The following is a 14,916-nucleotide window of genomic DNA, read 5'->3' on the forward strand; positions in this document are numbered from 1 at the left end:
CTCCCGTTAATGACAAAATTCTTGCAGAAAGCTCGTCTGTTGGGGAGCAAGCTGATCCTCATAGCCCCATTCTGGCCTTGTCAAACCTGGTTCCCATACCTACGGTCTCACGTCATAGCTCCTCCTTGGATCTTGGATCCCATTCCGGATCTAATTTCTCATCCTTCGGGATTGAAAACTCCGAATCTGGACGACCTCAAGCTCATGGCTTGGTTGATCCAGTTCCGTTAGTGGCTAGGACTCCCGGTATCTCGTCCGCTGTAAAAACCATCCTGGTGGCGGTGCATAAACCTTCTACCGGGAAGGTCTACAACAGTAAATGGAAACATTTTTCCATCTGGGCCCGACATAGGGGATTTGGACCCTTTTACGGCTCCCATTCCAGCAGTACTTTAATTTCTATCTCACGCTTTCCATCAAGGGGCCAGTTCTACTGTGAAGGTTCAAATGGCGGCCATTTCCCACTTCCACATCGGGGACAATCTTGGGCCCTTGGCTTCCACTAAGATCTGTAAGACTTTCTTAAAGGGCTCCTCCATGGGATCTAACCTTAGTTCTTCAGGTTCCAACTGGTCCACCTTTTGAGCCTGCAGCTTCTGTTGACTTAAAGTTCTTATCTTGGAAAACTGCCTTCTTAATTGCTATTACCTCAGCTAGAAGCGTATCTGAACTTCAGGCCCTTTGTACTAAACCCCCGTATCGTCTTCCATAAGGACAGAGTATCTCTCAGGACTAATCCTTACCTAAAGTGGCTTCCGAGGATAACAACCAATCCATTAATTTGCCTGTTTTCTTCCCTATCAGAACAAAGGGGAGTACAGACTGCATTCATTAGATGTGCATAGACAATTGCGCTTTTACTTGCACAGGACGGCTGCCTCTTGCAAGTCAGAGCAGCTTTTCATTTAGTTTGCCAAGCCATCCTTGGGTAAACCAGTAACAAAGGTGACTCTAGCTAGATGGATATCCCACTGCATCTTGCTTGCGTACAAAATTTCTGGTCTGCTGGAGCCCTTGGGGGTTCATGCTCACTCTACCCGTTCTATGGCTACCTCTGCCGCGTTTTGGTCAAGAGTTCCCTTGGATGACATCTGTTCTGCGGCTACTTGGGCTTCTTCTCATACCTTTATTTCACATTATAAACTAGATCTGATATCCAGAGGGAGGGCAGCCTTTGGCTCTGCAGTGCTCCGGAATATTCTTCCTTGAGGACCTCCCAAGTTTTTTGGTAGCTGGGGACTCTGTCCCACAGGTTGCTGATCAAATGAAGTTAACTACTTCAGATAAAGAAGTTATGTACTCACTTTAACGTTCCATCTGAGTAGGTAACTTCATTTGTCAGCAACCGACCCCCCTCCTTCCCCCTAACCTGTTTTTCGTTACCTGAATGATAGAATGTTTTAGTTCTGTTATGCATCAGGTTAGGATGTTCAGGTATTGTTTGTCTTGATGTTGGCTGATAATTGGGCAAACTCGATCTGAGGACTGGAGGGAGGTAGGATATTATGGGTAAGGGGGAGGAGCTTGGATATTAGCTTGGAAAGCTGCCGGCTCAGATCCATGACTGATCCGATACCCACAGGTTGCTGACAAATGAAGTTACCTACTCAGATGGAACGTTATGGTGAGTACATAACTTCTTTTTTACGTAGCTCCTTTTTCGATAACAAAAAGATTCGGTCATGGAGGCTAGTGTTAAATTTGGTGAATCTAGATACCCTTCTGAAAGTACCCAAATTCAAAACGGTCATCCAGAAGGTGATCCTACCCCTTCTTACATACCACTGTTTCATGGTGACTTTATATCTGAAGGCTGCATATCACATGACAGTTGCTTCCAACTTCGATTTTGAACATACAAATGTTTTGTCTTGCACATGAAGAATTGTATTCCTGGGTTGCAAAATGGATGCGGAAAACGGTATGTCCTTTTTACTAGAAGATATGGTCCTGTCTGTCCCCGGAAAATGTTCTGATAACTCCAAGAAGCTGCCTGTGCAAGAAAGTGTCTCAGAATTCTAAGCCTCATGGCATATGTGATCCTCATGACACTAAAGGCCAGACTCCACTTGAGAGAACTGGTGGTACTTAAAAAAAAAAAAAAAAAAAAGTTGGACCCGGCACCTGCTTCCCTTGAAGGTTCTGGGTAATAATTCTGGAGCTTGAAAAATGAGAGTTAGTGATGGAGGAATCTGATTTCTACCCTTCTCCCTCCAAACCCAAGTTCAGTCAGTCCAGCTATTCCCCATGCATAATCTGACTAGTCTAATGTACAGGGGAGTCCCAAGTGCAAGGTAAGTGGAGTCCTTTGGACACTAGAGAACACAAACGTCAGAAATGTTAGCACTTCGGACCTTAGAAATTCACAATCCAGGTCCCTTTTCATTGGTCACAGGCACCACAGTTGTGTGATTCCTGAACAAACAAGGGGGTACATGGTCATGCCTTCTTTGCCAGTTGTCAGTGATGCTCCACAAGCTAGCATTCTGAAACTTCAGGTCTCGTACATTCTGTCAGAGCAAAACATAATGGCAGAGACCAAGCAGATCCTGGATGGACCCTCATGAGTAGAGACTCGAAACAGAGGTCTTTATGTATTTGGCCCAGATGTGGGAAGACTTCAAATAGATCTGTTCACTGCCTTTCAAAACAGACTGCTGGAAAAATTCTGTTTTGAGACATAATTGCAGCCATACAGAAAGACCACTGTAGAGGCACTAGAAGAGATGAACCAAGGCACAAAATAGCAAAACCACAGTTCTTTACCGCTTTCATCCAGAAATGAACTTCATCAGATAAAACACCAATGAAACATTCAAGCATTTATACAATGACCAATGAAACTCTAAAACCAATTAAATAAAACACCTAATGATTTAAAGAAAAACAACTTTAACTTCCTTTAAAAAAATCACTTTAATATTTCCATTCAAGCCAGGTATCTTCTCGGCACCCAATTTCAACTGCCATGTTTCTTTTTGTTCCGTGTTTTTATAATCTCTCCCCTCTTAAGTCTAAAGGCAATGCTTCAACTTTAGTGAGCAAAATATTATTGAATTTAACACGAGTGTTTGGAAAGGGCATTGTTCTCATCCTTAGATTATCGCAAGATTTACTCCCAACAAACATCTTGTCATGCGTATATAAAAAAAAATCAGGCTAGAACATACACTTGTATAAGTCACTCCCTTTGATTTACAATTAAAATCCCCTGGTATAGTTAGTGTGCTTGATATGTTCCAAATTTTAAAAAGACACTTCTAGAATGTACCTACAGGTACTACAGTCACCACACTTCCAATGACCTTATTGCCTCTGTAAATATTAACAGCCATCTTACTATTAATTCTCAAGTAAGGTTTTTAAATTAAAAGTGTGCTTATAAGTAAACCTTGGGTTTGTTGGAAGACTAACCATCAGGTCTAAATTACCTTCTAACACTTTCCAGTTATTTATCAGAATAATTTTAATGTTGGCATCAACAGTCTTATCTAAAGTACAAACCACATCCCCATTGTCCATATTGTGGCTGTTTTAGTCAGTAGTTTCAAACGTATAGGAGAGAATTGTTCTAGTCTTCTAACCTTAACCTCTTCTGTTTTATTTTTCAAGAATTCTAACTTATCTCTGTTTAAAATAAACTCTACTTTGAAAAAATCATTGTCATCAGTGGTTAATCTGGAAGCTCTGAACTGCCCTCTGGGAATATTTTTCACCATAAAATGAGGATGATTGCTTCTAAAATGTAAATAATTGGTACTAAAAATATCTTTTCTATAAATTTTACTATCAACTGTATTGTTGGAAACATTCCAAAAAAGTTGAAGATCTAAAAAGTTGACTGTTAAACCACATTGTCCAATAGTAAACTTAAAAAAAAAAAAAACTTGAACCGTTATTTAAAATGGTAACAAATTCTGTAGCATCAAACTCGTTCCTAAGTCATCCACAAATCGACACTATATGAAGTTTAGATAAGAGAAGTCAAAATGTCATGCTCCAACCAGCCTAATACTAGACTGACATATATGCGGGGGCTGCCGCCAAACCCATGGCAACCCCCCCTTAATCTGTTAATAAATATTTTTGTTAAACATGAAATTATTATTCAACATCACTTCACACAAAAGGCAGCAAAAGTTTGCATCTCATCTATTTTTGAAAAACAAATTCCTGACAAACTCCATACCTTCATTGTGTAATATACAAGTAAAAAGAGAAGCAACTGTTAAACATTGTATTTATCAAACATATACCCAGAAAAAAATACTCTCAACTTATCCAAAAAGTCCCAAGAATATTGAATAAACGATCAACCTTGAACTACTGGATTTAAAATAGAATCAATAGAGATATACCTTCCCTAACATAACTGGAGACAGAAACAATTGGTTGAAAGGGTGGGTTATTAACATCCTTGTGTAATTTTGGTATCCTGAACATGGAACCCAATTTTGGCTTTTCAACTACCAAAAAATTATAAATGTGTGTCAACAAGACCCATCAATAAAACTATCCTACAAAAAATTGTGTATCCATTTGTAACACAGATGTATATCTTTGACTGACTCCTTCAGATATTCATTTTTTAACATACTTTCCATGTTCTGGATATATCTAGTTTTTCTATAATTCCACCACCCTTATCGGCCTTCATGAATCTAATGTCATGCATCAACCATAGTTCATTCAAAGCTGCCCTTTCACTTTTATCAAGGTTAAAAAACCTAGTCACTTAAGTTCTCTGATCTCCTTTTCACAAATTTGTTCATAAGCTTTCAAAAGTATTCACTAGAATAGGGTAAAACGTAGATGGTTTGTTAAACAACTTTTCAGATGAAACAACATTCTTGAATATAAAATTCAAAGCGGTAATAAAACTGTGGTTTTGCTATTTCGTGCCTTGATTTATCTCTTCTAGTGCCTGTGTGATGGCCTTTTGGTTTGTTTTTGTTTTACCACCTTCAGTTGGGACTGTTTTTTTTGTTTATACTTGCAGCCGTACTTGGAGACAAAACATTGTCACTCTCGTAGATGGGAATGTTCCTTGATGCATTTCTAAGGATACATAGGTTACTTTAGAAGATTCAGAAATTGAGATCATTGTGGTGACCCCCTTTTGGCCCAGGTAAAGTTGGTTCTCCCTTTCAATGGACTTTGCCAAAGGCAATTTCCACAAGCCTCCTCACACTCTCTATCTGCTTGCACATTGTCATGGATAACTGTTGCACTCCAGCTTAGCTCAGTTGTAACGGATAGCCTGGATAATTCTTAGTACCTTGTAGGCACTTGTTACACGAGGATGTATGTTAGGTATTGAATGAGGCAAATAAACCTGCGACGAAGAGCTCATGTTTACTAGTGGAAGTGGTTTTCTAGGTGGTGCCTAACCGATATCTGAGGATTTGGTATGGTGTATCCCCTTTTAGTTTTGAAATGTGTGTGAGCTACTGAACAATGGCTTATCTTGTATGCATCTACCAAGATGCATCTTGTGTCAATTTCAACGTGTGTCCCCATGGCTCCCCCTTTGTCTCATTTTGTGGTCAGTTTGTTAGGAGTGTTGTGTTGCACTTGTGACCCCCACCCCCAAAAAGCAAATTCCTCCTCTGGATCACAGCTTTTTTGTTAAAAAATTGACTTTTATCTCCTTTTGAACCTGCCTTTCATGCTGATTTGAGGTTCATAACTTGAAAAATTGTGCTTATTGCTTTGACATCTGCAAGGTGAGTCTCTGAGCTATAAGCTCTCGTGATGGAACAACCTTATATGGCTTTCTAAGAGAACAGGGTTATTCTATGCACTAATCCTCCTTTCATGCCAAAACTTGTTTCTGAATTTACCCTGAATCAGCTGTCAATGTCCCATTTTTCTCTTCGGAACCTAAAAATAAGGGGGGGGGGGTTCTACATACATTGGATTTTCACAGGCCGCTGCAATACCCTTGGCAGAACAAAGCCCTTTGGTAAAGCTTAACAGATGTTTGTTTCCTTTTCTCAGGCTAACAGTCAACCTGTCTCTAAGCAAATGATTACTCATTGGTTGCTCTCTGTTTTTTGTAATGCTCTCCATGGTAAAATTATTCCAAGGAAGGTTGAGGCACATCAGAGCCTTATCCTCTTAGGTGGCATAGGATTGGACTCGAAGCATTCTAGAGACAGCAACTTGGTCCTGTGTTCATACCTTTACAAGTACTACAAACTGGTTTATTTCACAAGTTCCAGAGAAGGCTTTACAGGTACCATTCTCCAGGGGCTTCTGGATCCTTAATTTCCAACGTCCCAGATATGGTTAGCTTTGGGAATCTACCCATATGTCACTGAGGCAGTGTGAATGATGATCCATAGTACAGTTGCGCAAGTACTACTTACCTGTAACAGCAGATGTTCGAATTTCACACACTCAGTGGCAGCACTCACTATCACCCTTATTTTGTATATATGGTTCAATGGTATCCAACCTTGTGGTGTTTCTTTGGTTATTTGTGTTTGTGTTAGTGTTTTATGGTTGAGAATTGGTTGGTTTTGGGCAATTCTTGCCTCTGGTCCTTGACACTAAATCCTGAATAACTGACTTTCTATGACTGGGGATAGGCTCCCACTGATGGGATGGGCTTAGCCAATCCCCTATCGCAGAAGGTCAGAGGGGATTCTGAGCTTTGGAAAGTTGCTGGCGTATGATTCTTCAGGCACAGAACCCACATGTTAGTGTGAAATTTGAACATCTACTGTTAACAGGCAAGTAGGATTTGTGCAGCTATGTTTTCTGATTACCTTGGCATATGCTCAATACAGTTTAGTAGTCTGGACTGTTTATGTTCCTTCTCTTTTTAATACGTAATTGTCCAACTTCATATTTTTGGGCTGTATTACCATTGAGTTAACTTGTTTGCTTATGTGTTTGTTTCTGTAGTATATCTGTGGTATAATAAATATAACTGGCTATTAGCTTTTTTTTTTTTTTTAGTATATAGTGTTTTGAAGATTGCTCAAAACAAGTCTTGTTCTGTGGGATATTAACTCTCTGCACAACAGTGTACAGAAATGGTGTGTTGCTTCTTGCACACTTGCATGTTTTATAATGAGAAGACATTTTTCCATTGCTGGCCTCCACAGTGTAACATTGTACAGTTTTTGCATTAAACTGGATAGATCTCCTTTTTTTGTAAATTAACATATTTGATTTGTTCTTTTTAAGCTCAATTCCAGAGAAAGTTGATATCAAGAGAGCAAGACTTGGCTTAGAAGTTAAAGCTGAAGCAAAAACTATGAAGTCTGTAAAACCACTTCCGGTGAGTTCATGTATATGGTTATGCCTTCCTACATTATTAGTTGGAATTCCTAAGCACCGTCGACAGTATGAAATGAAGTTTGCTAGCTTTTCTCTACATGTCCATAACATTGTTCAGCAGATAACCAAAATTATGATGTGTTGTCAGACCTTCATATTTTTTAAAAACTGTTTATTAAAATGACCCTTCCCTTTACGATGAGTAACAGACGCATTGAAATTTATTTGATAGGTTTTGTAATAGTCTGACGCTCTGCACAGGGATCTCATCTTTTTGACTTTGCAGTTGTACTTGCCAAAAGCTTATATTGAAGACATGGCAGAAAAAAGAAATGTTTGAAATTATTTTTGTATTTGAGACAAGGCATAGTAGTAGGCAATCTGTGCTGCCGCATGACATTTTGATTATAATATCAGCATGACTCTTCATAATGTTCTGCTTTTCCACAGATCATATGGGATGGTTAACATTTTAAATACACTTCTACTGTAGGCTTTTATTTTGTTTAAGCCTGTTGTCTTTTACAGTAGGTGGCCTGTGTAGCACTGTCATCGGGTTACTCTGATCCTTGCAGTCTTGGCACTGTGTTGTGGTCTGAGAATGGTATTGTTTGCTGCCTAGTTACATGGAACACGTGACTGGCATATTTCCTCAACAACTGTAGATGTTTTTTGTTTCACTGTTGCAGTCATCTGTAGGTTATCCTGTTGTGTTGGCCTTTGGCTAGCCCAAATACCAGAGTCAATGTTTTTCTGTGTCAGCTGCTGTCACTTGCTGTCTGAAGTCAGGTCACCAGTGCTATAAAGGAGAGCAGCCAACGCCATTACATCAGTCTTTCTTGCCCTAGATCCCGTAGCAGAAGCAGTTCGCAAGTGTGCAGGTCGGTTATTACCAGTGTTTTGATTTGCAGCTGAAAACATCTAAAGCCAAGTACCCCGTTGGGGATCCTTTTTTTTTTTTTTCTTGCACTAACCAATGTCTGAAAAAGTTAATTGTCTCGCCTGTGGAAAACTAAATACCACACCGAGACTTCCACTCATACTGCGTCACTTGTTTAGGCCCAGATCACGACGTCCCCCATTGCCGGTTCTGTGCCCTCTTTAATGCGAGAACCATTTGTTGTAGAGCTCTTATTGTAGCCAGGGAATTTCATCTTCCATTTTCGCATTCTGAAATGGCATCAGTTAACCATCTGTAGACATTCCGAAGAAACGTAAGGATAAAGATAGAGACAGACCACACAAGGCCAAGCCTTCTGACAAATCTACCGCTAAGCAGGTTGTCAGTTCTTTGGAATTCAGTGAGGTGCTTTTGCAACCCCTGATGCCCTATTCGATACCTTCGCAGGCCTTTACAGAGACCCTTTCAGAGTCCGGTATGCCGCAGAAATTTTAGTCTTCAGAGCCTTTGGTTGGCTCTGCCTCGGTTGAGTCTGGAGCCGCGGTGCAGTCACCAGTTTCCGAGGAGGCCATTCGCTCTACCGATTCCAGACAAAAAACAGCATCTTCACTTCTGACTACCATTCCTCTCAGACCAATGGATTCACTTAGGCCGCGAAGCAAGGCCATTCCCAGGAAAACCACCTCTAGCCACCCTGTTACTCCAGCTCCTCCTCCCCAAGCTCAAATGCTTAAAATGGCAGAGGATCTTATCTCTTCCTTTTAGGAGTTGTGGCCTGACTACCCCTGATAAGGGAGATACCTTTCTCCTGATATACTAACAGAACAGGATTCTGAGGAATCTGATTATTTAGAGTTTGAAGAGGAACAGCCTCTGACTAGACTTTACTAGAAAGGCTTACCCAGACTCTGCTACACTTTGCTGTGAGGGAAAGGTTAGTTTGCTTTTTATTTGTTGTATTACTTTATTGCCTTTTTCTAGCTTGAATACTGATTTGTTTTATTTACCTTGTGTTTTACTTGTATTCTGATTTGCATATTAAAACTTGAAAGAAACCACAGCTCTGTCTTTTGTGAGTCAGGCAGAAAATTATTCCCCCACTCTCCCACCCGGTTATTGTAGTGTTCTTAAACATCACAGTCTTTCTAGTTGCCTTCCCCTCGTGTTAATTAGACCATACATCTCATTTTCCCCTCTGTTTTTACTGGCTTGTGAGAGTAAGCACAAAATTATCATTTTTGTGAAATCACTCCCTTTCAACTATTTAAATTTACTGGCCATCCTACTATATTCCATACTACCAGAATACAAAAGTGATCACTCCCTTTCGATCTATCTTGCTGTTTCAAAAATAGTGATTCCACTAAAACTTAACTTTTTAGACAGTTAAACTTGTTATCTACTTTCAAATCTAACTCTTCTAGTGCACACTGCAGTGTTTAGGATAAACTATAGTTTTTTCATCTTGCCTAAGCATCCCTGTGACTAGCACTTGCTTTAAAACCTACTGGAAAGCACTAGGAAGTCTTAAACTGATACAAGCACTCCACTCTCCTTGTTAATAAGGAGAAATTAATCGTAGGCACTAAACAGCCTATAATTGCAAAGTACCTTGCTAAGGTAAGGGAAAACAGCTCTTGTACTTTACAAAAAAAAAAGCACCAAACCAGGCATGTTCAAGGGTCAGCTTCCAGTGAGTTTTCCTGTCCACCTGGTGAATCTGGGCATACGGGGCAATGCAGAAATTGCCTCATGTACACAGACAACCCTCTCCTCCTGCCACCCAACACTACAACCTGCGAAAGATGCAATTACATAGCCAAACCCACACCACCAACACCCACACAACACTAAGGACCTCCGAAGCTGAAATGCAAACAAACACCAATCACAACCAAAGTGTCACATGGCTCACAACACCAGTGTGCCACCAAACAGCCCTTAAGGCAAGACAACGTACCCAACACTTTTGTCATAGGTGAGTCTATAGTCAGGCACACTGATGTCCCACTCACCAGGCTGAACAAGGAGAAAATTAGTCTGCTGCCTGTCGGGTGCCGGGATCTGCCACAAAATGCATGCACTCAAGTCACTCCACAACAAGTACAGATGTGACTATCATTGTTCATGTTGGAGTGACCGACTTGAGACATACCTCCTTGGACTACATGAAAAGAGACATGGAAGAGCTCTCGGATCATGTGGCCCAGGCAGGTATGAGCCTAGCCCTGAGTAGCATCCTGCCTTCGCCCAGAATGATACCACAGTATAAGGACAAAATGACTGACTTCAACAATTGGCTAAGCTTCTGGTGTCATTCAAAGGGGATCCAGTATCTGTCTGCCTGGGACGACATGATCAACAGACCACAATGCTTTGCCAGAGATGGTCTGCACCTCTTGCCCCTGGGATTCAGGTTACTGGCTAAGGCTCTTTCCACCCCTATAGTGCCTTTTTTAGGCAAAGTTCAAAGGACAAAACCACCACTGTAACAGATACAAGCATGCAAAATCTGAAGGTAATGCTACTCAATGGTAGAAGTTTAAGCCTCAAAATGCACTCTCTCGAGGCACTCCTAAAAATGGAGAACATAGATATCTGTGCAGTAACTGAGACCTGGTTCAAGGCTCCAGAGAGCACCCGTGCAATACCAGGCTACAACTCTTACCACACTTTTTGGCCACCAAACCAGGGCCGAAACACTAAAGGTGGATGAGTGTCCATATTCACCAAGGATATTCACACCACCAGGCTAGTTGCCCAACACAATGCGTCTGAAATTCTCCAGGTGCAACTAACACTAGGTAAGACTGCAGTCCAAATTGTAGCTTGCTACAGATCCCCCATCATGCCCCAAAATTCTCACTACACCTTTCTAAACGTACTGGAAAATATTAAGATACAACCAAACACCCTAATACTGGGTGAGTTCAACTACCCTGCCATTAACTGGGAAAACTACTCTTGTACCAAAACCTTTGCCCAATGGTTCTTGGAATTCATAAGTTCCAATGGCCTGGATTTAACTAATCCTTAGTCCCACCATGGGCTCCAATATCCTAGACCTGGTCATTACCAACATGGGAAATTGCTCTACACCTATGGTCACCCCTCATTGGTCAGGTCTGACCATAAGCTAATCACCCTTGACATCCACATCCCACCCCCACCCACCCCCGGTAAGGAAACCTCTAAAAAAAATTTCCCAAGGCCAACGTCATGCTACTGAAGTCAGAAGTGACAAACTTCATGACACCCATGCACATGGGAACTGAAAGTTCGACTGAGTCCTACACTAATGCACTTTAAGAGTACATCCACTCGTGCATGAATCATGCCATCCCCAGTAGAGCCAAGATGCTCCCCTCCAAAAAAAGGAAGCCAATCTGGTGGTCCCTTGCCATAAACAAACTTTACAATAAAAGGAAGAAACTGTTGCAGAAAAGAAGAAAATCCCAGGATGCAAAAAACTCCCTTACCAGCCTCAGTAAGAAGCTGAGATCCCTCATAAAATCCTCCAAAGCTAGTTACGAAAATAAAATTGCCAAAGATTCCAAAGACAACCACAAGGCCTTCTATAGCTATGTCAAGAATCTAAATGGTAGTACTCTGATCTGCTCTGAGCTACAACAGAATGGGATTAAATATACTGATCCCAAGGATACAAGGATATTGCCAATATCCTGGCAGATCGATTCAGTGCAAACTTCTCACCCTCTTAAGGGCCCAGCTCAATACCAAAAGATTGCCGAATTCTGATAACGACCACACAGGTAAATGCACTCTCCAAAGCTAAGAATACAGCATCCATGGGACCAGATGACATCCCAGGCTGTGTACTACATGAACTACAAAATGAACTGGCACCTCACTTAAGTGTCATGTTCAGTCATAGCCTCACCTCAGGGTTTGTGCCCACCGAGTGGTGCACAGCTACAGTTATCCCACTCCACAAGGGGGGATCCAACTTGAATCCTGGGAACTACCGCCCCATCAGTCTGACGAGTCTGATCTGCGAGGCCATGGAATGTATTATCATGGAACTTGTAAACAAAGACATTGGCAGCCTTCAAACAGTGGACCCCACGCAGTATGGGTTTGTGAAAGGCTGATAGTGTCTCCTGAACCTTAATGACTTCTTTGAATCGGTCTCCAGAGCCGTGGACAAGGGTAAGGTAGTCCACACAGCCTATCTGGACCTCGCCAAACCTTCGACACCATCCCCCCTTTGGAATCATAGATAAACTTACTAAGCTGGGCATTAATCCCTACATCACTCGATGGGTTGGCAACTGGCTTACTGACAGAATCCACACTGTAAAAGTAGCTGACTCCAAATCCAGCTCCAGACAAGTGGAGTACCTCAGGGTTCAGTCCTGGGACCGCTCTTGTTTGGCATCTTCTTCTCTGAAGTACAGGCCAATACTAAGGGACTCTGGCTAACAAAGTTTACAGATGAATGCAAACTAGGAGCCATTATTGAATCCCCAAATGATGTGGGTATGCTACAAAAGGGCCTTACAGAAACAGATGCTTGGTGCCAGAGCCATGGGCTCAAGCTCAGTGCCAAGAAATGTATAGTTCTACCCTTTGGGGAAAAAATGTACCCATGAATTACCACATAGGTGGCAGTACACTAAACACCGAAAGTGAGAGACTTGGGGACACAGGTGGACAGTGGTCTCACCTTTGATAACCACATCGCCGCAACAGTCCGGAAATCCTATGTGGTAGACCTCATGACTAAGGGCTTTTCATCTAGATAAAAGGAGGCCATTGTCCCACTGTACTCATCCCTCATTAGACCCATTATAGAATGCAACGCCCTGTTTGGGATGCACCTCTCAAGACATCTGCAACAGCTGGAAAGGCCGCAGAAATACCTCACTAAAAGAATCACAGGCCTAAAGCAGATGCCTTATGCTGACTATCTAAAATTCCACCTATACTCTGTTGCATATAGTCTACTCAGAGGTGATCTCTGCTTAACATACAAGTCCATGTCAAACCCGAGCTTTTGGACATGCTACACTTAAAGAAATCCCAATCCCTCAGACTCCCGCTGCAGGGATCTAAACCTTGTCATCACAGTGAACAAAACATGCTGGAGGGATAGGTTCCTGACCCAGAGACTCCCCAGACTCTGGAATAGACTGTCCATACATGTCAAGCAGAGTGCCTCTTTGGCCCTCTTCAAAAAGAACCTTGAGTGGATGGGAGATGAGAAATTCACCCCGGGGATCACGTCAGTCACCCTGCTAGACAGGGGTCCAGGGAAGTAAATACTGTGGGAAGAAATAGCCAGGGAATTGTTATGGCTTGGCTTCTATAGGCCCTAGGGCCGATAGCCTATTACCAACCTACGACTGCTTTTGAGGATTCAGATGCAGAGGAATCCATTCCCCTCTGCCTCCCCACCAGAAGATCTTTCCTTTGGGGAAACCCTTCACACCCTCAGGAACATTTCCACTTGGAATCCCAGGACTTCCCTCAGTCTAAGAAAGACTAAGAGTTTCTAGACCTGCCCCCAGCACAGACCCTTGGCCATCCCTCCTATCTTGGAGATGGTTGTTGATGATGTCTTCTAGGAATCCAGTTGCACTCCTGACGCCCTCCCACCTGTTCCAGAAAACCTGACCGATATTAGAGTACCAGTACCAGATTATCAAAAATACCTGTTCTTGTGTGGGGTCATTTACTGCACTGTTATAACAAAAAAAATCTTGCTTTTTTTGAAAGTTTCTGTGAGGCCATCAAAACACCCCAGGAGTGCCCACTTCCCTAAGCCCACACTACGCTCTGTCTCATACCAACCATAAATCTTTTCTAGCAGCATGTCGAAGGGGATACTGGCCTCTGCCTCCCCCAGAATTGGGAATTTGGGAGGACAATGTTACAATTGCCTCATCATGGGACAATTCTCTCTCCCCCTCATGTAACACTAACACTTTTGAGAGATGCAGCTATAGCCAGACTGCTGAGGGCTCTCAACTCAGGACCAACAAGACCAGGAGGCAGGAGGAGAGGGCAACAAGACACAACCACACACACTCCATACTCAACCAACCACAACACCACAACACACTAACACAAACACACAAACACACTAAGCCCAGCTAAAAAAGGCTAAACATACCTAATTTCCAGAAAAAGCAGAAGCCAAAAGCAACCTCACTACACACTCACACCACACAACACAAAAACAACAACAAAAACAACATAAACAGTCAAATCCCAAACACAACACACCAACAAATACGTGTGTCATAGGTGGATAACATACTTGTCATAGGTGACTCCTCACCAGACTGAGTCAGACTGAGGTCACAGACAGAGCAAGGAGCCTACGCTGCTAGCCACGCATATACCACAAACAACCGTCTCTCAACAGCAGGTAAGGGCCCTCTCAGTCATTGTCCACGCTGGTGTCAAACAACGATTAAACCTACCACCCTAGAACACAAAAAGGTAAAACTATGGGTAATGCTGCTCAATGCCAGAAGTCTCAATCTCAAGATGCACGCGTCTCAAGGCCCTTTCTCAGTCCAACAAGCTCTACAACTCATGGAGGACAACGAGTCTGTTGTGTCTGCCTGAGAGCACCCCAGACATGAGAGCACATTATAAGTATAAAACTAAGAGCCCCAAAAATGCTCCAAGGCAAAAGAGGAGAGGGTGGTGCCAAGGGAGCAACACCCACACCTCAAGGTTGGTTACACCTCAAA

The 14,916-nt window shown here is 42.2% G+C and overlaps 1 protein-coding gene across 1 annotated transcript in view; it reads left to right on the forward strand.

Moving 5' to 3' along the window:
* The window catches only part of CKAP2 (cytoskeleton associated protein 2), a 741,255-nt gene that overhangs the window by 157,564 nt on the left and 568,775 nt on the right, over window positions 1–14,916 (forward strand). Inside the window, exon 3 of the mRNA XM_044071663.1 lies at window positions 7,198–7,291. Within this exon, the coding sequence (XP_043927598.1) occupies window positions 7,198–7,291 (94 nt within the window). The remainder of the gene's footprint in view (window positions 1–7,197; window positions 7,292–14,916) is intronic.

Source organism: Protopterus annectens, chromosome 5.part0 (genome assembly GCF_019279795.1).
Source record: "Protopterus annectens isolate FY-2018-M chromosome 5.part0, PAN1.0, whole genome shotgun sequence".
Taxonomy (NCBI): domain Eukaryota; kingdom Metazoa; phylum Chordata; order Ceratodontiformes; family Protopteridae; genus Protopterus; species Protopterus annectens.